Below are 27,448 nucleotides of genomic sequence, written 5' to 3'. Positions count from 1 at the left end.
GGGAGGGAGATAGTGCAGTATTCTTGTTCCCATTTTACAAATGAGGAAACTGAGATTCAGAAAGCCTAAGTGGCTTGACTCTTCTGCAATCGGCCAATCATCGCCGCCCTAACTTCACCTCACTTCCCGGTTCAGAGTCCTCTGTGAGGTGGCGGTCCCGGGTCGGTCCAGCCACAAAGGCGGGTCAGGCAAAGCTGCTTTAAGTCACGCAGCACTTCCGCCTGCCGGGGGCCGGCCGTCCTCGGCACCCTCCTCGCAGGTGTTTCCCGAGTCACGAGCTTCACTCGGGGGCCCAACCCTCCTCCGGCTGATTGGTTAGCTCTTGAACCACTTCTGTCCTCTGATTGGTTATTACCTTTTCGGCTCTCCAACACAGCCCAGACCGACCGGATATTGGGGCAGGGTTTCCGCTTCCGTCTTCTCCCTCCTCCCGCTTGATATCCGTCGCCACCACAGCGGCCGCTGCCGGGCGCGGAGTTGGCTGGTCGGTTGGTGTGTCTCTCAACGTCGGTGACCGTGCTGTTGAACTGCCCGCCATGGCTGAGTTAGATCCGTTCGGCGCCCACGCTAGCGGCCCCGCGCTGGGGAACGGAGTGGCCGGCGAAGAGGACCCTGCCGCGGCCTTTTTGGCGCAGCAGGAGAGCGAGATTGCGGGCATAGAGAACGACGAGGCCTTCGCTATCCTGGACGGCGGCGCCCACGGGCCCCAGCCGCACGGCGAGCCGCCGGGGGGTCCGGGTGAGTGCGGGCGCGTTCGGGGCGGGAGCACTTGTCCGGAAACTCGGCCCGGAGCGGGTCTGAGAAGCTCCGTGTAAGTCTTGTACCTCGCTGAGCGAGAGGTGAAGCAAAAAGGAAACGGGACCCCGGCTCAGTCATGCAGAAACGCAGGCTCGGCAAGCCTGGTCCGTTCTGTGAATGTGTTTGAGCGCTCCCGGGCACGGGCGGGGGAAAAAGTCAAGAAAATAGGATAAGCTGAGGAGCCCGAAGAAGCCCGTTCAATGCAGGTATCTTTCATTGAGCATTTGCTGTGCCTTGAGCCTGGCCTCAGAGGCACAGCCGCATTGGCGCACTTTGGCCAGACTTACAGGCCAGTCTGAGCCTAACACAGACCAGTTAGTAGGAAGGAAGGCCGGGAAAAAAAAAAAAAGAATCGTGGTATCGTTTTCGAGACAGAAACGAAAATGGCAATGCAGTTCAGTGTTTCAGCACTTAAGGTGTACAGAATGTTGGGGTGGGGGAAGGAGGAATGAATAGGGAACGCGAGAAAGATGGTCTAGCCCTGGAGAAACTGTGGCCAAAGAGGGCAAGAGTTTTACCGCTTGTGGAAGGTATCACTGCTAGGACTTCTGGAGCTCTCCTTCCTCTGGGAAGAGCTTTGGTAGGCAGTGTTGCTTAAGCAGAACCTGAGATTAGCCTGGATCGGTCTTCCATGAGGTGAAGGGAAAAAGTAGTGTGGCCTTTCCCCAGCCAAGCTCCAGCAAAAAAGAGAAAGCGAGCACGTGGCAGGCTGCCAGTCTGACTTCTGAATGCCTTACCTGTGTGCAGTGCTTTGGATTGTGGCGGTAGGAGGAAAGGATGAGTCTAAGAGACCTTTTTAATCGTATAGGGAAGTAGGAAATGAGCTAGAAGAAACGGGACGCGGCTTTTCATTTCTTTAAAAAACTTTCCAGCTAAGGGAGAACAAGGTACAGGTGGGACAGATAGAGGTGTTTATGCTACCCTAAACTCAGACCTTAAGGGGCCAGGCAGGTAACATAAATGAGAGAAACATGCGGGCTGTGAGGTAATAAGGAGTATTGGAGACTGCGGCTTTGGTGCACTAGAATAGTGAGTGGTCTTCGTAAAACCGTTCGGACTCCGAAATCTCAAGTCTTCAGCCAAGCAGAACCTATTTGGGGAGTGGGGGTGGGGAGACCGCTAGTTTGCAGCCTGAATTTTTATACTACATCGTGCTGCCTCCTGAGCAAATCAGTTGCCCAATAAGAATCTACAGGAGAATGGGTAGTATACCTGAAAATGCAATTTATAGCAAGCAGGTTGGGCTGAACTAGGCTGTGGCCGGAAAATGAATTTGGCTTTGGTGATTAGGGTTTCTTTGTTGTTGTCGGGAGGTCTTCAGCATTTGCCTGAGAATGGTAATATTTTTAGATCCTTCGTTTATCTCACTCATTGAATAGAAGGAGAAAACTGAGTCCTGCAGAGAAACGACTTGCTTAAGAAAAAAGGGCAAGTTAATAGCTGAGCGCCAAGTCCCCCCACCTTAGACTGTGCCATAGTCTGTTGCAGTTGTTTAAGCAGGGGTGGCGTGGAATAAGAGATTGTCATTTCTGAAAGGCAGTTGTGGTTGCCCTGGGGAGGACAGTTGGGGGTATCAGGACTCATAGAAGACTGTCCTGATTGAAGGACAGTGTTGACTCTTGCTCACTGTTGTATCCCTGGTGCCTAGCAGGGTGTCCGGCACACAGTAGGTACAAAGGAATGTGCAAAAATGTCAGGTACAGGGGTCCTGTATAGAACCAGCAGATCTTGGTGATGGGAGGGGTAAAAGGGAAAGAATAGAGCTGGACACACAGATCCCTTCTGCATCAAGCTTTCAGCAAAGGGAAGGAAGGGATAATTGCTGACTTAGTTCCTAGGAAGGACTTTCTTAGTGAACTAAGCATTTAGTGACTTAAAGCTAGATCTCTGACAGTGTAGTTGAGGTTGGTAATAGTGCAGTGGTCAGAAAAAAAATAGTGCAATGCTCAGCACTTCCTTTGAGGATTAGAGCACTAGTTGGACACTTTATCTTCTTTCTTTTTCTCTTTTCTTCTCTCTCTCTAGGGGTTAAGATTCTGTGCTGTCCTAGACTGCTTGAATGTGAGTTTAGCTTTGTGGTCTCAGACAACTTACATAACCATCGCTGCCACTGCCCTGCCTCAGTTTTCTTCTCTGTAAAAGGTGCGGATACTCACCACACAGGATTGCTAGGATTATATTGGAGAGCACCCATAAAGTGCTTACACACAGAACCTGGTATGTTATGACTACACACAGTCCCTGCCTATTATTACTTGGGAGTGAGGTGAGAAAGGTGTTACAAAGCCTATAGGCTTTGGGGTGTGCTGAAGACACAGCTTTTACGAGGGAGCTCTGTATCTGATGTGTTACCGTACAGAGATATATAGGCAGGAGAGAGGAGAGAGGAACATACCTAAACTCTCCCAGCCTTGGGGAAGACTCCCATGGAGGAGGGGCTAGGCCTGAGCCTTGGATGGCGCCCTCAGTTGTTAGGACATCCGGAGAAGAACATTAGTTTAGAGGTGGGAGGTAACCAGCTGAGTGAAGTGGCTTGGGGATACTGAGTAAGAACAAACGGTCAGGAAAGAGGCAGCTCGAGTCTAGAGCCGAGGAAAAGCCCTCAATCATGAGGGCTGAGGATGGAGGAGGCTAAGAGAGGTGATTAAGGAGCTACTGAGAGAGTATGGCAGTGAGGCACTCATCAAAGGAAGAGAGGTACATAAAGGAAAGCTTTCTGGAGGTGGAGAGTAATTTTCTTGGTAGCAGAGGGAAGTTCGGGGAAATTGCATGCATGATCCTTAGTGATACTGCACATTTGCTGTGCCCCAGGTTCTCTGTGTACTTTCAGATCCATGCAGTAACTGCAGGCAGAGTGGTAGTGTCATCCTGTTTCAGGTGAGAACTGATGGTTGTGGAAGTTAAGCCAGGTTCCTAAAGTGGCAAGCTAATGCATGACTCCACAGGAATTCAGACCCAGGTCTGCTTGACTTCCATTGGTTGGGGAACATGGGAAGTTGAAGGTGGGTTTGGGATAAAGAGTCTTTCATCTCTGGAAACTTATTCTGGCCCTTGTTTGTGTCTGGAGTTCTAGAGATGCCCTAGAAAGTTTCCTTCTGGGGCATCAAGTTGGTTAGCTTAGTTGTCCTAATAAATCAAGGCCCTGCGTGGCCTTTCTTCTACATGTTTCTATAGCAACAGATGATCCTTTGATTTGAGCCAGTTGAATGTCAGTACAGTAGTACAGTAACTAATAAAAGCTCAAAGCACTTGCCAGTGAGTCTGGATGAGTCTTCAGACCTAAAGGACAGGCAACATGCGACTTAGAAAGAGCTATGGGATGAGAATTGCTTCTGATGTTGTGTCTGGGGTAGTGACCAAGGTCTCTCCTACTGACAGTGGCCCTGGGTTGAAATAAATATTAACTGGATAGTTGGTGTGTTAGTTGTAATATATTAACCAAAACGTAGGCCTGGCCAGACTAGCCATTGTAGGCCCGAAGATTTAAAATTATCTCACTTTTTAAAATAGTATTTACTTACTTATTTATGGCTGCGTTGGGTCTTCGTTGCTGCACATGGGCTTTCTCTAGTTGTGGTGAGCAGGGGCTACTCTTTGTTGCGGTGCACAGGCTTCTTATTGTGGTGGCTTCTCTTGTTGTGGAGCATGGGCTCTAGGCATGCGGGCTTCAGCAGTTGTGGCTCTCGGGCTCTAGAGCGCAGGCTCAGTAGTTGTGGCACATGGGCTTAGTTGCTCCGCAGCATGTGGGATCTTCCCGGACCAGGGCTCGAACCCGTGTCCCGTATCTCACTTTTTAAATTTTACTCAAAAAAAATAAATTCCAGGTGGATTAAAGAGAGGCTTTTTTTTTCTTTTTTAAGTAGAAGAAAAGTGAATGTTTATCTTAGAGTAGGAAAGGCCTTCATCATAAATGCAGACAGAGAAATCATAAAGGAAAAAAAACCTGATAGTGTCTCATACAAGTTAAGTAGTTCTAGGCATTAACTATTGTAAACCATACAAAAAGATAATGGGGAAAATATTTGCAATGTGAGAAAACAAATAATACAGAAAGAATACTTAGAAATCAAAAGATTGCAGAAAAATGGGCAAAACTCAGGCAGTTTAGTAAAGAAGAAAATCAAATGTCAGGTGATCACCTCACAGAAGACTGGCACAACAAAGCCACCTGAAGGTTTTTTTTCCTGCTATCAGATTAGCAAAAATTTTAAAACACGCTAAAACTCAGTCTCTAGTAGCAATGAAGGTCTGAAAAATGGGGCACTCTTGGCGATGCTGGAAATACAAATGGTGGACCAAAGGGAGCAAATGTCTGGTGTTTAGAGGTCTTTAGAATATATATTCTGTGATCCATCAGTTCTATGTCAAGAAATTTATTGCTGAGGAAGGATTGAATATGCCCCCTGCAAATACTTTTATTAGTTTTTTGCTAAATTTACATTTTCAAAACTTGATAGAATATTTTAAAAATGATAGGGATAGGTGGCACAGGAACAGCTTAAAGTAGAAAAAAGCCACTAACAAAAACTACAAGAAACTCATTTTTGTACTTTTATAAATAAAGCATAGGAGTAAAACAAGTAAGGAAATTAAGAAAAGTACGAGAAATATGTTGAAATGATTGATAGATAACCAGCAAGTGAAACATGGATCAGAGCTGTGATGGGTTGGTAAGTGCTTAGATCCTGTGGTTTGTCTTCATGCCTCAGGTTATCTGATGATCCTTCCTCTGACTTCTTGCTTGCCCAGGTATTGCACCACTTTTTAAATGCTGATTATCTCATGATACATGCATTTAATGTTTTTCTTATATATCTTAAACATAAAAAATAAATTTAAGAGTGAAAATACTGTCATTAGTTATCTGCCCCTTCAAGAACACCTTACTTACCTCTCAAGGAACCAACCCTACATGTATTTTAAGGTCGTTTGTGAAGTGCTGATACATACAGATTTGTTGTGAGGATTAAACTTAATGTATAGAAAGTGTTTAACATTGTGCCTGGCACATTGGAAGCAGTAAGTAGTAGGTGTTTTCATACTAAAAAAGTTGAGAATTTAATGATATAGATGAATGGATTACTAAAAAGCATCTGTTATAGGAGTCATTTTGCGGGAAGAAATTTTATGTGTATGCATTAGATAAAGTAAAAAAATAGAAACCAATAGGCTGAGTAATGAAATTATGTGGCATTTTCTTCTGTCTCCATTTTCCTTTTTTTTTAAAACAATGTTTTGGTATCAGGGAGGCATGCTGGGGAAATGAAAGTTTTCAGTACTCCCAAAGCTAAGAGGAGGGTAGTTGGGAGAAGCAAGAGAACGAGGTTGATTTGGAAAATAGGCGGTTCAAGTTGGGTTTAATTAGTTAGGAACCAAGAAAACTGGAGTGGTTTGATGAAATCTTTGCCTGTTCAAAGGAAAGAATGCGACTGAGAGCACCCTGCCTCTGGCTTCTAGGAAAACCTCTGATGTTTCTGAGGGCCTTGTGATGGTGGCCCACACTAGCTGCTCTGCATTCCTTTTACTACTTGGGTTCTTATATCTTTTAGGTTCATCTCTTTTCTCCTCTTCCCTCTCCCATCCCATGCAATAACATGGTCATCATAGTTTGAAAACAATTGGACATAATACTATAAGTCCTACATAGTAGGCAGTAAATACGGGTCAGCCAACAGATAGAGAATACGTAGAATATGTAGGTGGACGCTGCATTTTTATGGTGCCTGTATTGAAGCTTTCAAGGGGAGGCAGAGCAGCCACTCCAAAGGGCTGGTGTGCAGCCTGGTACAGGCTGTATCAGTGGCGGCTGTTGGGTCAGGGCGTGGGTTAGAAACACATGCTTATTGGGCCAGTCAGGTAACTGAATTAGTGACACACAGAATGGGTTAAAAAAAAAAAAATGGGGCTAGTGGGGACTGGCAAATTGTCCAGAGCATGCTGCACGTAAAGCCTGCCTTCATTTAGGAATGCAGGCCCAGTGTTGCCAGATCTTCTGTCTGCACACCCACACACACACACTGGGAATCCTGATTTTGTGAAATTTCCTGATTTAGTGCTTTGTATTTTAAATAAAATATGTTCAGCCTGTGGACCACCATTTTGAACTGTATGGATTGATAATCTCTGAGTCTTAGACATTTTTCATATTTCTGAGATGGACTTTCTCATTTAGCTCATGAACAATTAATTGTGCCAATAAGATCAGATTGTATACAATTTGAGTTTTTGTAACTTGCATCCTTGAAAACACTAATTTAATTTGGTATGCCCAACGCTTACTGTTCTGGACTAATTCCAAGTAGACTAGAGGAATTAGTAAGAAGTCGCAAGTGTAGACCCTCAGGTGCCAAACCTGTTCTAGCCAAAGGATGGAGAGTCCTGACCCCAAGAAAGCACCTTGGTTTAAATATGAAGCTGCATATCTCTGCTCGCTGTGAAGGATTCCGGGCCACCCTTATCCTTTGCCTTCTTTAGAACTTTGATAGCGAAACTGTTGCTCTGTGAGGCTCTTCTGCCGGGCTTCTAAGTGTTATCTCTAAGCCAGAAGACAATTATCAAAAGCTTTTGGACAGATTTGTCCACATTTTGGTGAAGTCATTTGTGTAAGCACATCTTGATTTCATTAAATAGAAAGTTGTCCATTGTTTATCTAGCACAGGGATAGTAACTTAGAGTACTTACAGCACTGTGTCATACTCTGTAACCCTTTGGCCCAGCATATGACCAGCCCTGATTGACAGATTGAAATCTTATGTCTTGCAGATGCTGTTGAAGGAATCATGAATGGCGAATACTACCAGGTACAGAGTACTCTGATTATGATGCATGATAGTGTTGAGAGTCTTCCTTTCCTGTGATTTGAATTGACTGACCTGGAAAGGATCCCACTCCTTTGACTTTCCTGGATGTATTAGTTACTGGTATGTTACCTGCCAAAGTGGAAGGATTTGAAGAGAGGTAACATTGATAGAGTAGTCTTTTAAAATGTGATTGACCTGACCCTAGTGTTACCAACTTTATTCTCAAGAAATGACCCTTCATGATGATGGCAGTGGTGGTGGCAGTGGCAGTGGTGGCTGATTTTTTTTTTTTTTTTTTTTTGCGGTACACGGGCCTCTCACTGTTGTGGCCTCTCCCGCAGCAGAGCACAGGCTCCGGACGCGCAGGCTCAGCGGCCATGGCTCACGGCCTAGCCTCTCCACGGCATGTGGGATCTTCCTGGACCGGGGCACGAACCCGTGTCCCCTGCATCGGCAGGCAGACTCTCAGCCACTGTGCCATTAGGGAAGCCCCGGTGGCTGATTTAAACACTGTGCCATGTAGTGTCAAGCACTGTTTATATTGAATTTTCTTTAATTCTCACAACAATCTGAGGGACCTGAACTATTGTTATTCCCATTTACAGATGAATAAACTGAGGCATACAGAGGTTAAACCAGGAGTCTAAAAGTAACAAAGGTAGTATGTGGTGGGGCAGCATTGGAACTTTTCAGCTTTTAGATTGTCTTGAGGGTGGGGGGTGGCTGGTATTTGTGACAACTACCATTATTTTCCCTCTGTATCACTGAGTTTTTGGTCACCAGCCCAACTTGCATTGGCTTAAATAGAGAGAATTCACTAGCTCATATAATTGAAAGAACTCTGAGATAGGCTAGGGGTCCTCGGACCTGGATTCCGACTCAGTTCCTCTAGGACTCTGGTTCTGCCAGCTGAGTGTGCAGTTTTATACTCTTTCACGGTGGCAGAATGGCTACAGCACTTCCGGGTCTCACATGTGCATGTCATACTATCTAGAACAACATGGAGGTTTCTCCCAACCACTCAACAAAAGTCCTGTGTTTCCCTCTTGACCAGATGGAAGTAATCACTGTAGCCTGGGGAAATAGCGTGGTGCTTTGCTTCTGCCTGGGTTTCTGCTCACCCTTCAACCAGTTAACTGTCAGGAAGGATGAGATTAGTCTAATTGGTTTAAGCCAAAGGTGGACTAACTTTTGCTGTAAAGGACCAGATAGTAAACATTTTAAGCTTTGTGGGTCATAAGGTCTCTGTCAACCTATTCTGTTGCTGTAACATGAAGGCATCTGTAGACAGTATGTAAACGAATGGGCATAGCTCTGTTTCAGTAAAATTTAATTACAAAAACAGGTGGCTGAGCTGGCTATAGTTTCCAGTCCCTGGTTTAGAGCTTGGTCTTTAGAGTGAGATGGAATGGGGTTCAGTCCTGGCTTTATCCCTTACTAGCTGTGAATTTGGACATGTCATTTCTCTGCGCCTCAGTTTAATCCCCCAACTGCTGACATGGGAATAAAAATTTGACTTGTAAGGTGTTTGGGAGATAAAGCTTTTATGTGGCTGAAACATGGAAAGTACTAACAATAAGTTAGTTACTAATACTACTGTAAATAATTTTCTTTCCATCTTTGTTTATAGTCTGGTTAAGCTGGTAATATTCCCTAGTTCAGTAGGTGAGATAATTCTATAAAGATTAGATTCTTTTTGAATCTTTATCAATTTATTTATTAGCTTCCAAATCTTAACCACTATAAAGAACCTGTGTGTCTCCCTCCCCTCCCCATACGCTGTGACTCACATTGGCCTGCCTTTTTATTTTCTTTGGTGTGACTGTAGTAACTATACATTTTCTTTTGGACTCTCTTTTTCCTAGAATTCACTATATTTTGATTAGGTGGTATGAAGTGTACTTTTCCCTGTATTGTATAATAACATTTAGAAGTGTCAGATTCTAGGCCTTGCCGTGCTGTGTATTTACCTTTGTTACTTTGAAGATATCACAATCTCTGTGTCAAGTAAGGAAAATAAAACTGATCACACTGTTTCCTAGTAAGTCCATTACTCACTTCCCCAGCTTTCCCATCTCCCACTCAAGTCCCATTTATTAACAGGATAAGAACTACTCAGGCTCCCTTGTGGATTGCAAGGATTGAGTGCATAATGTTGAAAGCTCCCTATTGGCACGTAAGGTGGTGGTGGTGCTCGTAAGGTAATCCTTTACATTTACCACAGCCATCAGTGTTGCACATAAACAGCGGTTCTAACCTGGGTGAAGCGCATTTCTGGGAGGAGGTTTTGGTACTGATAGAGCACAACTGTGTTTTGTGTTAAGGAGAGTAATGGGCCAACAGACAGTTATGCAGCTATTTCACAAGTGGATCGATTGCAGTCAGAGCCTGAAAGTATCCGTAAATGGAGAGAAGAGCAAACGGAACGCTTGGAAGCCCTTGGTAAGGAATCCCTTTCTGTCTTTGGGTATCTGTTTTCAGTGGAATAGTTGACCTTGACTCTACTTTTATCCCTTTTTAACATGAATTAGCCATAATGTTCTTGTACAGTTTTGGGGAAGGTATCTTTCCCAACAAGGTCACAAGGCCACCACATGGAGATGCTTAATCACAGGCCGCTGTGTGGGGATTCGGGCAGCCCGGAGAGCCACAGTGCATCTCTCCTCTCAGGAAGGGCAGAGTGGTGCTGTGGAAAGAGCCTTGGACTTGGAGTGAAAGACTGGGCTCCAGGCTCAGCGGTAACTTATCAGCTGTGGGCACTTGGTTGCTCAAACCTTACAGAATCTGTTTCATCTGTGAAGTAAGATCAGTGTTATTAACCCCAAGGGTAGTCTGAGATGGTATTTATGAGAGTGCTTTGTAAACCTGAAGGTATCATATCCATGTGAGGGACTGCACAGTCCATTTACCATTTGAAGGCTGGATTTAAAGTAATGCTTGAGAGGAAAATGTGAAAGATGTTAGGTAATATGTACAATTTGGTTTTCTTACCCTAATATTCCTGTAAGTTTTTACTTTTTGTGGGTGAGGAAAGTGAGGATCAGAGGAAGAGTAAGTTTTTGGATCACCACGGCTATAAGTGGTGGAGTCAGAATTTCAGCTTAAGTCTGCTCTGCTTCAGAATCCATACCCATCCCTTCAGCCGCATTGCATTTAGTGTACGCCATCTTGAGGGGCAGGCTGAGCCTGAGAATCAGTGCTAGCCAGCCTGGCCTTTGCTGAAGAGCCTTCTCCATGGAGTGTCAGCTATTGGTCAAGATCGGGAGAGACTTGGTATCTGTACACGTGGGTTGGAAAGGTGTGGCAGAGGTGGGGGGGGGGGTGTTATCCAGAGGGTATTCTTTTCTCAATTTTTTATTAAAATTTCAGACACAGAATAGAGTAAAACAAACATGTGTGCCCCTTCCTCCAGATTCAGTAATGAACATTTTGCCATATTGGGTTGTCTTTGTATAAATGAGGCATGTATGTGTATGTTTTATACACTCAACATGTGCATACATTTATATGTGTATTGTGAATATACACATAATTTTTTTCCTGATTCACTTTAAGATATAGACACCACCACATACATCATGCCTAAATATTTTATTGTACAACTAGAAATAGCAACATGCTTCTGTGTTACCACAGTGTCAGCATTATTATTCCTTCTTGAGAATCGCTGAACTAGTGAAAACATGACTTAGATGGTGTAGAAATAGGAAAGGACACCTAGAAATAGGAAAGGAATTGACCCAGATAATACAGCCAATTAGTGTCTCTCCAGCCCAGTTTCTGTGGCTTTCAGAACAGAGGGCACACTTACGTTTAACCTTTACAGCAGTATCCAATAGTAGTTTCTTTGATGATGGAAATGTTCTATATCTGTGCTGTTCTGTATGGTAGCCACTAACTGTATGTGGCTATTATGTCTGAGAAACTGAGTTTTAAATTTTATTTAATTTTAATAAATTTAAATGGCCACATGAGGCTAGTAGCCACTGTACTGGATAGTGCAGCTTTAGAAAGATGAAGATAGGTATTCATGGTGCAGACAGCCTTGGTCCTTGCTTGTTCTTCTTTGAGCATCTCTTCTGAGTAGACTTAGAGGCAAGACTTAGCAGGTATTAGTACTACTGGAGTCTTTTTCATGATGCAGAACCCAGCTTTATCTTTTCTCTTTCCCCAAAGTTTAGCAAAGTTGTCTTCTCCATGGAGGAGCATACACTTTGGTGTCTGGAAAAATGTCATTTTCTTTTTCAGTTATCAAATTGGGCCCTTTGGGAATATTCCATGAAGTGCTATTTTCTTAACTCATGTTGCCTTCCTGAGGGAAGTCAAACATTTGGCCTCGCATTCCAGTAGAATCGAATTAAACTGGTCCGTGAATTAGGTGTTTCTGCAGTTTCACATTTTTCTGTTGCAAGAACTGTGAGAAAGTGCAAGATGCTAAAAATAGAGAAGCAATGTCCATGGTCTTAAGCTTAGCTGTGTGCTACGTTTTCCAATAATTTTCTGTGAACATTAATGCGTATGGCCAGAGAAGACAGCTGTCAGTGTACCCTGCTCTCTAAGAGGATTTTTCACCCTCTCCTCTCCCTTCTCCCTCCCAGATTCAGAGACGCTGTATTACAGCTTGGATCTTTGTTCCATCAAGCTAAGTGTTTAAGAATTCTAAATTCTTATTGCCAGTGTCACTTCATAAATTTATAAAAGAAGACGATTTAAAGGAACTATTTTATGCAGTAAAATGATCATTAGACTATACAGAAAGAAAATACTCTCCAATCAAAAAGTAATTCTTTGGAAGTAATTTCACAACTCCTGAAAAGGAGACCTTATTCTTTAAAGTTTTTTCAGTTTCTTGTCCACAGGGCACCATCGGCCCACGGCATCTCTCCCTGCATCACAGCACCCTCCATTCCACATACACTTAATGCCATGGACAGACACACATCACAAGTTTACTGTGTATACTTGAGTCATCAGTGGAAAATTTGAGTGAAATAATTCTCCTCCTGAGCCAGTATGTCACCTTCTGATAAGTTAGATAACAGGGTAAAAAGTTCTTTATAATCTGAAAGTTTGCGGGAGTTTCTAGCTGCTACCAAGTTACTTCTAGTAGTTACAAAGTCTTCTGCAGGTTGTTACTACAAGACCTTTCTTGCAAAGGGCCTAAAATTGCCCCTGAATGCTTACTTTCTTCCCTTCAAGAAGTTGTTTGCTTTGTACTTTGCTCCTCAAGGACACTCATTACAGGTTGGGCTCTGGATCACTGATGCCCATCTGCTGGTCACATCTGTGACTGTTGCTGGGCCTGCCTCTCTTTCCGTCCCTCGTCCCTCTCTTTGGAGGCAGCACAGTGAAGTAAGAATGTGTGAGCTTTAGAGTCAGACCTGGGTGTGAATCTTGGCTCTGCCACTTATTATAACCTTTGGGAACGTTACTCAAACTTGCGGAGCTGTAGCTTTTCTCACTGCTGAATATGGGACTAGTTTACCTTCTTGGGATTGTTGTAAAGATTAAATGAGATGTCTGTAAAACACCTGCCAGAGAGGACATCCTTAAGAATGTGCTTAAAGTTTAGGTATTAGGGTGACTTCCGGTGTCAACTGTGGCAAAAGTATGACCTGTATTTCCTTCTCTCTACCATTTACTGACAAGTTTCTTTTAGTATCTTAGGGAAACTCGTATTTAGTCCTGAGAAACTTTGTGGGTGAGAACCCAATCTGGCACACCTGCTAGGTGTGCTTTTTCTCTCTCACCTAGAACCTTTTGGATAGCTGTTAATGACGACCCTCACCTCTCCCCCCACAGTTCTCCGCATTGGAGTTTCTCCTTTAGTTCTGCCCTAGCTCTGCCACAGACTCGCTCTGTGGCCTAAGCGGGAGTAGATATTTTGTGCTCCCCTCAATTCCATCTATACCCTACTGTTTCCTGCTTCTGGAATCATCTCTACCTCTGATAATTTTTCTCATAGCTCCTTGCTTCATAGATGTGCATCTACCATTAATTGTCCAACCTGTGTGGAATATAGTTTGTGAGGAGATTTTATTAAAAGATTATTTAATATGAATAGTCCACCCTGAACTGGCAGCATCATTAAAGAATCACCTGTAATTGCTTTTTCCCCAGTTGGTGTCCCAAAAGCCTTTTTTAAAATTAAAAGTCAGTATTTCCACCTCTCCCCCACCTCAAAAAAAAAACCCCAAACTAGTGATCCACTAACGTGTAGGTGGACTGGGATAAATGGTGGTGAAACACTTTGGATAGAATTGCTGAGATCGAGAGCTGGACATACAATCAGGGAAAAGAGAATTTTATCTTCCCTCCCGAGTGTTCTCCCTCCAACACACACATGCGCCTGCACACAGCATGAGATTAATAAGCCCAAATACACGGTGAAGCGGACTTCAATTTGCATTTCGCCTCATTTGTATCGTCTTTCTTTTCCTTCCCTTCAAAGATGCCAATTCTCGGAAGCAGGAAGCAGAGTGGAAAGAAAAAGCAATAAAGGAGCTGGATGAGTGGTATGCGAGGCAGGACGAGCAGCTACAGAAGACGAAAGCGAATAACAGGTCAGTCCGTACTGCTTCTAGAACAGCTCGTTTGCCAAGACAAAATCAGGTCCGTTTCCACCAGCCAGTGTAGGTTTTCAGCTGCCGCGTCTTTTAGTGTGAAATGTCTTTGCAGGTTTTCAAAAATATACTTGAAACGTAAGGGTTACAAGTCTCTTGGATCTTGTGAGTAATTCAGCCTGTTTTTTTGCCACACTAGTTGTAGTGAGTCTAGCTCTGCAGCTGAGAGTTTGGTTAGTATGCGCTGCCTGTAATGGTATGATTCTGCAGAAGGAAGTGTCATCTCACGGGATCAAGTCCACGTGTAAAAAATGTAACCCTGGAATGAAAGGCCACTTTCAGGACTATTCCAGGATCTCAGTACTTTGGAGGTGATTATAGACTCAGTCATGTCGCATCCCCTGCCTCTGAGGGCTGCTCCCCAAAGGGTCCAGTAGTAGGGATGTGTGTTTCGTCATTAGGTAGCCAAGATTTTCCAACACAGTGACTTCAGAATTAAGGGTTCTCTGGGTGCTTATTATCTGTGTCTAAGAAAATCTTGAGTTGACTTTTTAAAAATGCTCTTTTCAGGATTTACTCACTTACTGAAGGTTAAGTAGTTGTAGGGAGTAAGCAGTCATTCTCCTTCACCACCGACCAGCAGCTGTGGTCTTTAAATGCTCCGTGCTCAGAGTCCACTTGGAAGCAGCTCAGAAAGAGAGATGGGGGCAGCACTGCTCACCTGGGCACAGGCCGATGGGCTTGCTTCCCCTGTGAGACTGGAGACTGGGAACTGGCTTTCACTTCATAGTCACTCCACCCACTTAAGTGTAAAAGATAGGTTAGACTCGGCCTGGGGCTGTTTGTAATTTTCATGGTAAAGAGCCTTGGGTCCTTGTTCTCAGAGGCAGGAGTGGGTTTAAGTACCCTTGTCTCTGGCAGCTCTTAAGTGGAAATCTGCCAGAAGAGAGGGAGCTAACCTCTTTGCCAGACAGTTTCTGCTGTCGTGGGGCGGCTACGGCAGAACAGATGGACTGTTTGTGCAGCAGCCTTCGACTACCTGTCTCCCGTTGCCCATTCTTGGTTCTGTCACTGCCTCGAGCCTCTGTCCTGGCCACCTTCCTATGGGGCATGCGTGCCTGTCAGGTTCCATTTGAAGTTTTGTGACAAGTATGGTGGGGCGGCCCTCTGGTCGGGGTTGAGTTGCTGAGGGTAGTAGCGTTAGCTGCCGGGGCTTCTGCTGTGAGATTGTGGTCAGTTTGAAGTGCTGACAGGTCCAGGTTCCTTAATCCTGTGCTCATTCAGGATGATTTCCCCCAGATGCAAGTTCAGATTTCTAAAGAAGGATGGATGGGTGCTTGGTGCAGGAACCCTGTGAGGCCCTATTTACCTTGGCGAGTTGCCTCAGGCCGTGCATCTGCTCCGAAGTACTTGGTAAAACCAGGCTGACCCTCCAGGTGTGGAGTCCCCTTCCTGCCTTGCCTGAGGATTGCTGCTTTCAGTCCGCTCTAAGTAGGTGGAAGGGCCAGCTGAGTTTTCGTGTGTGGTTTCCCTTTTGTTCTGGGGCTGTAGCCTCGATGGAGCTGTGCTGTCCTGTCACCAACAGCTCCTTCCTCTCGGGCTAGCTGCAAAGGAGCAAAAGCCTGACAGCAAGCTTTTGTTGTCTCAGTAATGCTTTGAACAGGAGTCATTAAACCTTTATTCTCTCCCAGCAGAGGCAAGCACAAGTTGAAATTGACTAGGTTTAGCCCTGTGTGTAAACTAAAAGGATTATGGGTTTACAAGCTGGCCTGCCTTTCCTTTCCCTCCCACTCATTGTGCCCACAAACTACTCTGTTTTCCTGCTGACTTATTTGGAGTTACAATCAGGCTGTTCTTTTTGCTTTCTTTAAATTTCCACAAAACACCTCCTATGTATAAACCAGAATGGGAGAGAAGCAAGGGTATGTGAGTTTAAAAATAAAATTACTAGGATTTCCCTTCAAATAAATATGGGAGCTTAGGTTAATGACCAGGCATGACTGTCCTTAAAGGGTTCCTCCCACTCCTGTGCCCCAAACCCACTGGGTAAAGGAGAGGGTAAGACTCATTGAGGGAGGTTCCCTGCCCACCCATGCTGGATGAGGGGGGCTGGCTGGGCCCAGGGATTCAGCCTGTCCCCTGCTTTGTGAACTTGTCCACCCAGCTTGCCCCCCTTTCCTTCTTGTCCCAGAGTTGCCATTTTGGTCCATTCCCATGTGAGAGTGAACGGGGGACGAAGTTCTGGCTTCTGGGCTGTACGTTGTCAAAGCAGTCGAGTCTGGCAGGGACTGAGCGGACTGACAGTTGTGTTCAGGGACACACAGTACGCCAGAGCCAGGACCCTTGTCTGCAGGTCTTCTCACTGCTTGCCTCCAGCTCCTCTTTTTTCAAAGGTGGGCATTTTGAAATGACCATCTATGTTCCCAGGATACTGGCAGTTGGTCCCAGCTAGTCAGTGTGGGGAAGCAGTAGTCGGATAATCCAAGATTAAGCTGGCTTTGGGCCCTAGCGTTCCTGGTGTCTGGCAGCGTTTGTGCCCCGTGGTGTTTACTGAGGCTGGCGGGAAGGAGGCGTGGCCTCCCGAGCGCACACCAGCTGGGGAGCAGCAGTAACTTACAGTGAAAAGAGCCAGACCGCCTTGGTTGTGAGTTCTGCCACCCTTGTTGCTACTTGTTGCCAAACAGGTTGCTTCATCTCGAGGCCTCCCTTCCCTATCACGTCATCTGTAAAGTGCGGGGAGAACACGCAGCGTCCTGGGTTGTTTGGGGTTGAGGATGAAATGGACACAATGTCTATCAGAGGGCTCAGCCCATAAGTGGGTACCTAGGAAATGCTGGTGGTTGCTGGGGTAAGGCCTGGGGATGAAGCTGGCAGCACTTACCCTGGAGAATCCCGCGGGGAAGGCCAGTAGGAAGCCTCACCTGCTGGAGTGTCTGGTGCTGGAAGCCTCACTCAGTTAGGATGGAGCCTTGGGAGCAGCTCCCCAGAGCACAGTCGTGCCTCTATTGTGGATTTGAGATGTTTCTGCTTCTCAATGTTCTCTCTTTTTTCCTGCCTGCTTGCCTGCCTTTTGGACCTCTTGCTGTCTAGGGTGGCAGATGAAGCTTTCTACAAACAACCCTTCGCTGACGTGATTGGTTATGTGTATGTTGCAAAACTAATTCCTTTTCTTGTCTTGATTGTTCCTACTTTTTGTTTATAGTTAATGCTCCTTTTATGTCACAAGTTGCTTTGCTTTTAAAATTATTTCAAACTGGCACTGTGGGGGCTGCCTAAGAGTTGATAAGCTGCGGGAATGTTCCATTGATTGTCTCACAGAACCACGACTCCCTGCAACTCTGGTTGCCATTTTTCATTTTGGGGTTTGGAGGGAAGGAAGCTAACTCACTTTCAAAATGTGAGTCATTCGTGATCTCGTCTGGGAAGGCTTTGGGACTGGGGAGGGCTCTGACCTCTTGTTGCTGCTGCCACTGCTGCCTCCCTGCCCCAGGTGGGAAGGGGGAGTGTCCCCACCTGGGGAGGGGGAAGAAGCCCTGGGTTAGGAACCAGTGCAAGCAGCATTTTCTACACTGGGTTCCTTTGAAGAATGTGGGGTTGGGGCAGAAGAGTCAGCAGAGGGGGCAGTCTCCCGTGGGGTCTGTAATTGTTCCTCTGTGGTCTCCTACCAGAAATTGTTGTTTAGTGGCCAGCTTCTGATGCCCTGTCCCCCACTCTGGCATAAAGAGACCCCCAGCTTTGAGGTTGAGATAGCCAGAGCTGTATGACACAGGCCACTGTGGCTTTTCCTGCTAAAGAAAACTGCAACCTCTCTGGAAAAGTGTTGTTTTGTTTTGGTTTAAGGATTTCTGTTGTCAAAGCAGTATTGCTGAATTGCTTGTTTCCTCCTTGAAAATTAGGACTAGCCTTTTGATGTAAGGGAGATGAGGGTGGAATGAAGGAAGTGAGGAACTTGTGGGAAGACTAGACAACAGGCTCAGGTCTGTAGAGCCTCTTACGGTGCATGACCTTGAGCCCTTCATCCCGTTAGGAGATAGAGCTGGGTTTCCTGGGCCCGTGGGTGCATTTGCAATGAGACTTGTGAAATGCTGGACTTACAGGTGGTGTTGGATTTACTTTTTGCACATTCTCTCTGGAGTAGAAATGGAGACTGGAAAAGTCAAGTCTGGGTTTGCTGGGCAGCAGGGTGGCCCAGCAAAGCCAGCCGCACGTCCCCAAGAGTACAGAGTGGCAAGGGCATGTCTAGCTTACTGACCATCTGCATTGAGCTCATTCTCATTTTCTGTATCTGACCTAAAGTTTTTCTTATTTCTTTTCTTCTCTTCACCTTTAAGCACAAACATAAACCATCCTTGCTACAGCCTAGAACAGTTAAGTAAACCTTTCTCACTGCCCCTGTGTGTGCCATGAAGTCGCAGTGTTGTAGTGGCTCTGGGCTTCAGCGGTGTTTGCCACGGCCATCCCTGTGAGAGTGCCACCCCTCTGTCCCCACAGACCAGTCATCTCCATTGCTTTCGCTTTGCCTGTGATGCCTGTTGGAGTAGATGAAGTAGTGTGTCTTCCCTCCTCTTAGCATTGTCCTTTTAGGCTGTAGCTCCTACAAGTTAGCTCCCAGCTGGGGATGGGCTGACCTTGGTGTGAAAAAATGTTGGAGCAGCATCCTACCAAAAAGTAGTTCACACTGCTTGGCTCTCAGCCATTGGGCGCCCACCCCTGCCAGAGTGCCCCAAGAGGCCCATGGTACCCGGCTGGAGGGAAAATGGCAAACTTTTGGCTGAGGAGAATGTCCTAACAAACCCCTTCCAGAATGGCTTTAGTCTCTAGTGCCTGCTAGCATGGGAGCTTTGTCTTGAATTCCTTTTGAGCTGCCCTATTTCTCTCCAGCCTTAGGAATAAATCCAGAGGCTATTGTGCAGTGACCTGTGGGCTTCTTTGGAGGTCTCTAAATTTACTTGAAACTCAGTACAGCCCAACATAAACTGCTGTTCAAGTTCTTGGCCAGCCTGCTGCTTTGCCCTTGCTAATGAAGGCGGTGAGTAGCTGGCTAAGGACTGGCTTTTTAAATTCTCTGTATCAACAGAGAGAGTGAGTCCTGAACCAAACACCTGTATTCCAACATTTTACACAGCAGTCCGGGCCCCCTGTGCCTAGGAAAGCTGGCCATGTGTATGCTCCCGAGTCTGACCTGGGCCAGGGGCTGTTACTCTTTGGAAAACCAGAATGCCATCAAGTCAGGCATAAAGAGGCAGTTGCTTTCATAACAGGGCAGCTGCCAGGTAGCTACCAAGGATTCTACATTAAACCAACATCTTTTGTTGCTTCCAGGGCAGCAGAAGAAGCCTTTGTAAATGACATTGAAGAGTCGTCCCCAGGCACTGAGTGGGAGCGGGTGGCCCGGCTGTGTGACTTTAACCCCAAGTCCAGCAAGCAGGCCAAAGATGTCTCCCGCATGCGTTCTGTCCTCATCTCCCTCAAGCAGGCCCCCCTGGTGCACTGAAGAGCCGCCCTGTGGAAACACTACATCTGCAATATCTTAATCCTACTCAGTGAAGCTCTTCACGGTAATTGGATTAATTATGTTGAGTTCTTTTGGACCAAACCTTTTGTCTTTAGAGTTGATCATTGTTTGTGATTGCATGTTTCCTTCAACTGTGTTGTCCCTGGCATTCAAAGAGGAGGGGAGGTGGCGGAGGAAGGGAGGGGAAGCCTCCCAATGGCAGCCTCAACCTATGCTTTCGTGCGTTACTCTGAGAATAAATTTCTGTTTCAGACAATAAACAAACATGAAGCTTCATTATTGACCACAAGATATGCTGCAGTTGGGAGTGAGGTTGGTGAGGAATTTCCTTTTATCCTTTCTAGGGCTGAGGCACAGCCACTGGGTGCCAACCCCTGCCTTGAACTAAAATAGCTCTGAGTTTCTATTGTCTATAGTAGGAGTCTGTTGTCTATAGTAGGAGTCTGTGGAAGTTTCCATTGAAAAGGGAGTTCCTTGGCTAAAAGTTAACCCCTTATTGCCCACCAAAGATAAGAGCTTTGAATCCCCACACCACCCTAGACATTTTCTCCCAGGTGGCTCTTGTTTGTCACGGTCCCTTACCGTAGGATCTTGGATAGTATATTTCAGCAGGGGTCTCTCTGGGAAATAAAGCTAGTGAGACCCTTACTCCTCTGGATTCAGCCAGTAAACCTGAGTCAGGATGGCATGAATGTGGCTGGCCCCATTAACTCGGAATCCCTGTAGCACACACTGGGATCTGTGCCATCCTTAGCACTTTGCTAATATTTCTATTGTCAAGTCCTTCATCTAGACCTTGCTGGCCAGTACAGTAGCCACAGGTGGCTATTTAAGTCAATCAGAATTAAAAATACAATTCTAGCCCCTAGCTCCATTTCATATGCTCTGTGGCCACATGTAGTTAGGTAGCATTCGGACTGCACAGGGCAGATTATAGAACATTTACATCATCATAGAATGTTCTGGACCACACTGATCCACACAATAGGTGCCTGTAGGAGACTGTGTTCCATTCAGGCATCAACACATTCATTATTTGCTCTCAGAACCTGTCACATTTTAGGTGATGGTTCGAGTGACTGATAAAGCTGTATTTCAGAAATCTGCTACTAATGGTTACCTGATACTAGTCCAAGTTGGAGATTGATGTAATGCCACATTCAGGAGGTGGAGCAGGGGTAGGTCTTGCCATTGCCGAGAAGGAAAGTCCACCATCTCTCCTATGGTAATTATGTCTGGAAGGGAGAGGAACATTTACTTTTCTGCCTACCTTCCCCTCTCCAAGCGTCTTAGTTGGGCATTCCTTGATCTGGCCCGCATTTCTGGCCTCTTTGCTATTCCTCCCCTTTAGCCACCTCTGCTTGCAATCAAGCAATCACTTGCTGTTGTTCACCAACCATTAGTTGCTCCTGGGCCTTGCTTAATGCCCTTGAAAATGTTGAAATCTGGTTTAAGAACTAGCTGAAAGGCCACCTCCGTAATGCCTTTCCTTTCCCCTGAGCTCCCATGGCCCTCTACGTGCAACAGCTTACCTTTTGATATTGTCTTGGTGTCATTTGGACTTGTCTTGCCTCCCACACAGGATGGGCTTCTTGAGGGTGGATGTGGCCGTTAATCAGATGTCAGTAAAGTCTGACTTTCTCGAAATCAAGAGGTGACTGGATAATATGACAAAAGTAATGCTATATGCATCCAAGGCTAGGTTGTAAAAGGCAACACAGCTTACGGCTGGTTTGTTGGAACACACAAGCTGGTAGTCCTTGAGCCACCATGTAAAAAGTTCTACAATCCTGAAGCCACCATGCTATGAGGAAGCCCAAATCAACCAACGTGGAGAGACCTGGAAACTACAAGCAAAGAGAGATGCATGGCCAGCCCTATTCCAACCTCCTATTCCAGCTCCAGCCACTGTCTAACTGCACGTGCATCTGATGCCCTGAGTCGGAATTGCCAGGTAAAGCCTTTCCAAAATTCCTGACCCACAGAAACCATGAGAGAAAATGATTACCGTGTAAGCCTCTTAAGTTTTGAGGTGGCAGTAGTAGCTTTGGATTGTTTCTAATGCCTACATTACTCACATGGGGCTTCATAAAAAGGAAGGAGTTGGTTCAGAAACTCAGTGAGTGCTCAGTATTTAGTTTCAAACCTCTTTCTTGGGACCACTTTGATTTTTATGTCAAATTTTAAATGGATTCAACATAGTATTATTGGAAGTACTAGCCAGAGCGCTTAGGCAAGAAAATAAAAGGCATCCACGTTGGAAAGGAAGAAATAAAACTGTCACTATTTGCAGATTACATGATTTTATATATAAAAAACCCTAAAGACTCCACCAAAAACCTGTTACTAATAACTACTAATAAATGAATTACGTTGTAAGATACAAAATTAGTATACAGAAATTTGTTGCATTTCTGTACACTAATAACGAACTATCAGAAAGAGAACAGTCCCGTTTACAATTACATCAAAAAGAATAGAACACCTAGGAATAAGTATAACCAAGGAGGTGAAAAAACTGTACACTGAAAAGTATCAGACACCGATGAAAGAAACTAAAGACAGACCCCAAGCTCATGGATTGGAAAAATTAATAAACTCAAAATGGATTAAAGACTTGACTATAAGGCCTGAAACCATAAAAATCCTAGAAGACACAGGCAGTATAAGCTCCCTGACATCAGTCTTGTGATGATTTTTTTGGATTTGATGCCAAAAGCAAAGGCAACAAGAGCAAAAATAACTGGGACTACATCAAACTAAAAAGCTTCTGCACAGCAAAAGAAACCATCGACAAAACGAAAAGACAGCCTACTAAAAGGGAGAAAATATTTGCAAATCATACATACAGTGAAGGGTTCATATCCAAAATATGTGAAGAATTCATACAACTCAATAGCATAAAAACAATCCAATTTAAAAATAAGAGGATTTGAATAGACATTTATCCAAGAAGCCAAACAGCTGGCCAATGGGTAAATGAAAAGGTGCTCAACATCACTAATCACCAGGGAAAATGAAAATCAAAACCACAATGAGATACCACCTCACATTTCTTAGAATAGCTGTTATCAAAAAGACAAATAAGTGTTGGAGAGGAGGTGGAGAAAGGGAACCCTTGTGCACTGCTGGTGGGAATGTAAACTGGTGCAGCCACTATGGAAAACAGAATGGAGGTTCCTCAAAAAATTATAATGAAATTCCCATATGATCCAGCAATTCCAGTTCTGGGTATTTATCTGAAGAAAACACAAACATTAACTCAAAAAGATATATGCACTCTTACATGCAGCATTATTTACATAGCCAAGGTAATGGAAACAACCTAAGTGTCCATCAGTGGATGAATGGATAAATAAAATGTGTAAATATATATGACAGAATAGTATTCAGCCATTAGAAAAAAAATGAAATCTTGCCATTTGTGAAACATGGCTAGACCTTGAGGGCATTATGCTAAGTGAAATAAATCAGACTGAGAAAGACAAATACCGTATGATCTCACTTATATGTAGAATGTTAAAAAAACAAAACCAAGCTCAGAGAGAACAGATTGGTGGTTGCCACAGGTGGGGGGTTGGGAGGTGGGGAGTGGGTGAAGAGGGTCAAAAGGTACAAACTTCCAGTTATAAGTCAGGGGGATGTAATGTACAGCATGGCGACTATAGTTGATAATACTATATGGCATATTTGAAAGTTGCTATGAAAGTAGATCTTAACAAGGGAAAAAAACTCTTAACTATGTATTGTGACGATATTAGCTAGACAGTGTGGTGATCATTTTGCAATATATATTTTAAAGTTATATAACTGCTTTCTATTAACAAAGTTTTTTGGTGGGGTGGTTGTTAAATCAATATTAAATGCCTTAAAGAAGTTATATGACCTTCAGAAAGTAAGGAGCACAACAAATCTCTTTTGGGAAGGGGAATGCTTTTAGCTAATGAGCTAATTAAGAACAAAACAAAATACAGAAATGGCAGGATTTCCACAAGGAAATACATTTATTTTTTTAGAATTTGGCTCAGAACAGTAAAATAAAAATATTTACATTAAAATAAATTAAGATGTGATCATTTAGCTATATGTAATAATTATGTTGGAATATATTAGCCTTTCCATGAATTTAATAAAAACTAAGATTTGGTTTTAGATTCAATACCATCCTTCCAAATATTTGGTATGAAACTTGGTAGCAGTGCAACTGTCTGGTGTATGCAGTGGTTGTAGGTTTTATCAAAGAACAGCTGATGCCCCTTCACGGTATACCGACCCGCCCCAGACACTGATGGCCAAGCCAACTAGCTTCCTTCCCAGGAATCAACCAGGACCTGGAGATTATTTCAGAGCTGACAGAGTTCTAAGAATCAGCCAACCTAGCTTTTCACATTAACCCACCAGGAAGGAAGTAATTCAAATGCAAACTTGATTCCTTCATTTTATATGTGAACACAGAAATAATGCTGTAGAAACCTTCAGGTTTTCCTAAAATAATAAACAATCTGAAAAACATATGCATGTCCTTTTTAAGGTCATCTAAAAGTACCCATAAAAACCTGTCACTAGACCAAATACTGTACTGGCAAAATTACCACAGCATACAGGAATATTTTATTAAATTCACCACTGAGAGATAGTGTCAAGGATGAATCGATTCATTTGCTAATAAGATATTCTTGTGAAAGCTCTTGGTAGCCTGGAATAAATTAGAATATATTTGCACTTTGGAAGTTTTTGATATGAAGAGAGGTTTGTGTGGCTTAGCAGAAAAAACACAGAGGGACCCGGGTCAAACCCTGTCTTTAAGACTCATTAGCCACGTGGCTTTAGGCACACCACTTGACTTAGTTTGGGGTTCTATAAAATGGGAATTAAAACACCTACCTTACTGGTTGTGAGAATTTAGAATAATGCATATGAAGCACCAAGTTCAGAGCCTGGCACACAGTAGGCACTTAATAAATGGTGGCTATCAGTATTTCTTCCAGGTTGAAATTAATAGCAAGAACCTTGGCCTTTGTTATCTTGACACCAATTCGAGCGTGGAATCTTATTTAGCCAGAATCCAGATTTCACAGATGTGGGCTCTAGGTATGACACACAACAAACACTGCCTTAATCAACACTCCAGGGTCATATTCAACATAGTATGAAAAGCTATTGAAGGGAGAGGTGTCTGCTTGTCAGTAGCAAGGATCCTTCTGGGATGGTTAATCTTTCAGAGGCTGTAAGTCCTAGTGGCTTCTCAGCTGGCCTTAAGAAGATAAGGACAAGGTCACTAAGGCCACTGTAATTCAGATCCCTGATCTAAAGTTGCTCAAGATTCTGAGAGAGTAATAGCAAATAACATCTTTCAACAAGTAATGTTTGGGGGTGAGAGATACATACACCTGATGTCCTGATCGTGGCCATGGTTTCATAGGTATATATATGTCAAAACTCAACCAAGTTGTGCACTTTAAAAAATACCTCAATAAAACTGCTTTAAAAAGGTTTTACTTAAGCCCTTCATGGTGAGATTTCCTTCTGTTCCCTGACTGGATCCCTTTCTGTGTTCTGAACTTAGGGTCAGAGGAGGAAGGATTAATAATCCAAACTCCAGTATCAAGGTCACACCCCAAGCAAGGCCTGCAGGTCTAAGTGGTACATCTAGTAAGCAGAGTCCTAAGGCTTCCTCGGCTACTACTGTAGCTCCTTTTGGCACAGAAGATTGTGACAAGGTTTGAGCTGAAATGACCGCACAAGGAGCAGCATCTACAAAAACGGGTTGGGAAAAGTGACTCTGGAAGAGACTAAAAGCAAAAACTCTGCCAAAGTCACCTGCCAAATAAATTGAAATACCAAATTTGCCTTTTAAGAAATGCTCATCTAGAAGACAACCTGATTCTGCCAAGGAGCTCTTGAATCTCGGTCCACGTCCACTCTTCGGAGGACTAGTAGATCCTGCGAGTCGTGTAGTCCAGAACCATGCTGGCCGCGCCGAGCAGGGCGGGTTCCACCAAATCCGAAACCACCACGTCCACGTCCTGAACCGAGGACAAGGCTTGCTGGCGGATGACGTCTTTGACAGTGTGGATATAGTGACTGGCTAGGACTCCAGAGAGGATCACAAGGGAAGGATTCATAGTGTGGAGGATGTTCACAACCGCAAGACCCAACGCTGTTCCAGCTACAGGAAAACAAAAATTAAAAACAAGTTTTCGGGGAGAGAGCCAAATCCAAAGTCAAAGAGGAAGGTGGAGAAGAGCACCAGCCAGGAATAGTTCGTTCACACTACCTCATGGAAGCAGTACTTTTAAAGCTGTTTATATGATTTATCCTTAATATGAAAAAATGATTATGTGATACTTTGAAATGAAAAGAGCTGGGTATAAAACTGTACATATACTATACTATATGATCTCAACTATGTAAAAAAAAAATAGACTGGAAGGAAATGTTAATAGTTGATATCTCTGAACAGTAAAACTAAAAGATACTTTTTCTTACTCTCCTGTATTTCTCTAAATTTCCAGAAAATGAACAAGTAGTTTTTTCATAGTTGTAAAACAAAACAAAAACCTGTTTAAAAAGGCAACACTGCCAAATACCTTGAACAGTAAGTAGGAAAATTACCTCTGCACTGGTCCTGAGGGCTGGGCATTTGTCGGAGCCCTGGGCTGTCAGAGCTGCCCAGACCCGCGTGCTCACCTGTTCTCAAGATGCTCTGGGCCTTTGCATTGCCAAGTTTCGCAGCTTGGATGAGATGGAGTGCGCCCACAGCTTCGTCTTTTGGCACTGACATCCCTTCCACCAAGAGCTGGTCTTCTGTTTGAGCAGAGGTGAGAAGGAGAAGCAGTCATTCATGAGCTTCGGAAGGCCAAGCTCATAATTATGCCTGTGGGCGGCAAGCCTCCAAGTGGGAAGATGATAATCTCTTTTCACATTTGCAAAGCTTTTTATCATTCGTAAATATCCATATACATTTGCCAGAGGGCTTTGCTGCCTGCTTATACATCATCCAGAACTTCTCTAACTGGAAATCCTCAACTCTGACCAGAGCCTCCTTCACTTCCCCCTTCCATATTAAACAATCTTGAAGTGTTTTTTTTCCCCAAAATTACCAGAACTCCTCTGCATTCATCTCCTCCCTTATCTATGCCAGATGCAAGGCTGCATTATTTGCCAGTGACCCACAGTGGCAGGAAGGCACAGCACCTCAGAAACGGACAGACCTGGGTTCAGCTGTCAGCTCTACCACCACGGGCTGCACTACCCTGCCCATGTCACCTCCACGTGTTTCTCTTCTAAGACTGGGGTAATGATACCTACCCTAGCAGGATCCCTTTAGGGATTAAATGAGAAAATGGACTTAAGTACTCAAGTTAAGTGCTGGCCAGAGTAAATGCTAAATGAATGGTAGATATTTCTGTAGTTATCTGTAGTCCTTGACTTTCTGCCCCTCACACTGCCAGCCACCAACCCAGATTCAAACTCCTTCCTCATCTGCTATTACTTGGGCTCTGATGGGAGAAAATCCCAACCAAGCAGACGGTTACCTAGACACCAAGTGGTGGTCTCCTGTCTTCCAGGGGCCCTCACAGCTGCTCTGGCCACTCTCTCCCATTCCCGTTCATTGCCCTTCTCAGCCTTCATCTCCTCAGACCGTCTATCCCAGCTCCCTCTACCAAGAGATTTCCCCATTTCTGACCTCTCAGATAAAGGATGCCTCCAGGTAGAACTCCCTTACTCCTCTGCCCCGGCTTATAAACAGGTCTGTGTTCGCAAATCCC

The 27,448-nt window shown here is 44.4% G+C and overlaps 2 protein-coding genes across 7 annotated transcripts in view; one reads left to right on the top strand and one right to left on the bottom strand.

The window, feature by feature from the left end:
• The first annotated feature begins 414 nt into the window (after positions 1-414).
• CLTA (clathrin light chain A) lies at positions 415-19,954 on the top strand. 4 transcript variants are annotated; one of them, XM_060014519.1, is made up of 7 exons: positions 415-738; positions 7,561-7,598; positions 9,923-10,040; positions 14,050-14,161; positions 17,252-17,305; positions 18,493-18,528; positions 19,484-19,954. In XM_060014519.1, exons 1-7 carry the CDS (start codon positions 537-539, stop codon positions 19,653-19,655), a joined length of 732 nt encoding a protein of 243 aa, XP_059870502.1. In that variant the 5' UTR covers positions 415-536; the 3' UTR covers positions 19,656-19,954. The 4 variants fall into 4 exon arrangements, with proteins under 4 accessions (XP_059870502.1, XP_059870504.1, XP_059870503.1 ...); XM_060014521.1 differs by lacking the exon at positions 17,252-17,305; XM_060014520.1 differs by lacking the exon at positions 18,493-18,528.
• A 5,653-nt stretch (positions 19,955-25,607) lies between these two features.
• Positions 25,608-27,448, bottom strand: part of GNE (glucosamine (UDP-N-acetyl)-2-epimerase/N-acetylmannosamine kinase) — a 62,766-nt gene continuing 60,925 nt past the window's right edge. For all 3 annotated transcript variants that reach the window (XM_060014512.2, XM_060014511.2, XM_060014513.2), the window contains 2 exons: positions 26,367-26,483; positions 25,608-25,845 (listed from right to left, as the gene is read on the bottom strand). In XM_060014512.2, the coding sequence (XP_059870495.1) occupies positions 25,610-25,845; positions 26,367-26,483 (353 nt within the window). In that variant the 3' untranslated portion in view covers positions 25,608-25,609. The remainder of the gene's footprint in view (positions 25,846-26,366; positions 26,484-27,448) is intronic.

This window comes from Delphinus delphis, chromosome 6, assembly GCF_949987515.2.
Source record: "Delphinus delphis chromosome 6, mDelDel1.2, whole genome shotgun sequence".
In the NCBI taxonomy this organism is placed as follows: domain Eukaryota; kingdom Metazoa; phylum Chordata; class Mammalia; order Artiodactyla; family Delphinidae; genus Delphinus; species Delphinus delphis.
Note: the sequence above shows the minus strand (reverse complement) of the source record. Positions and strands in the feature narration are given on the sequence as shown.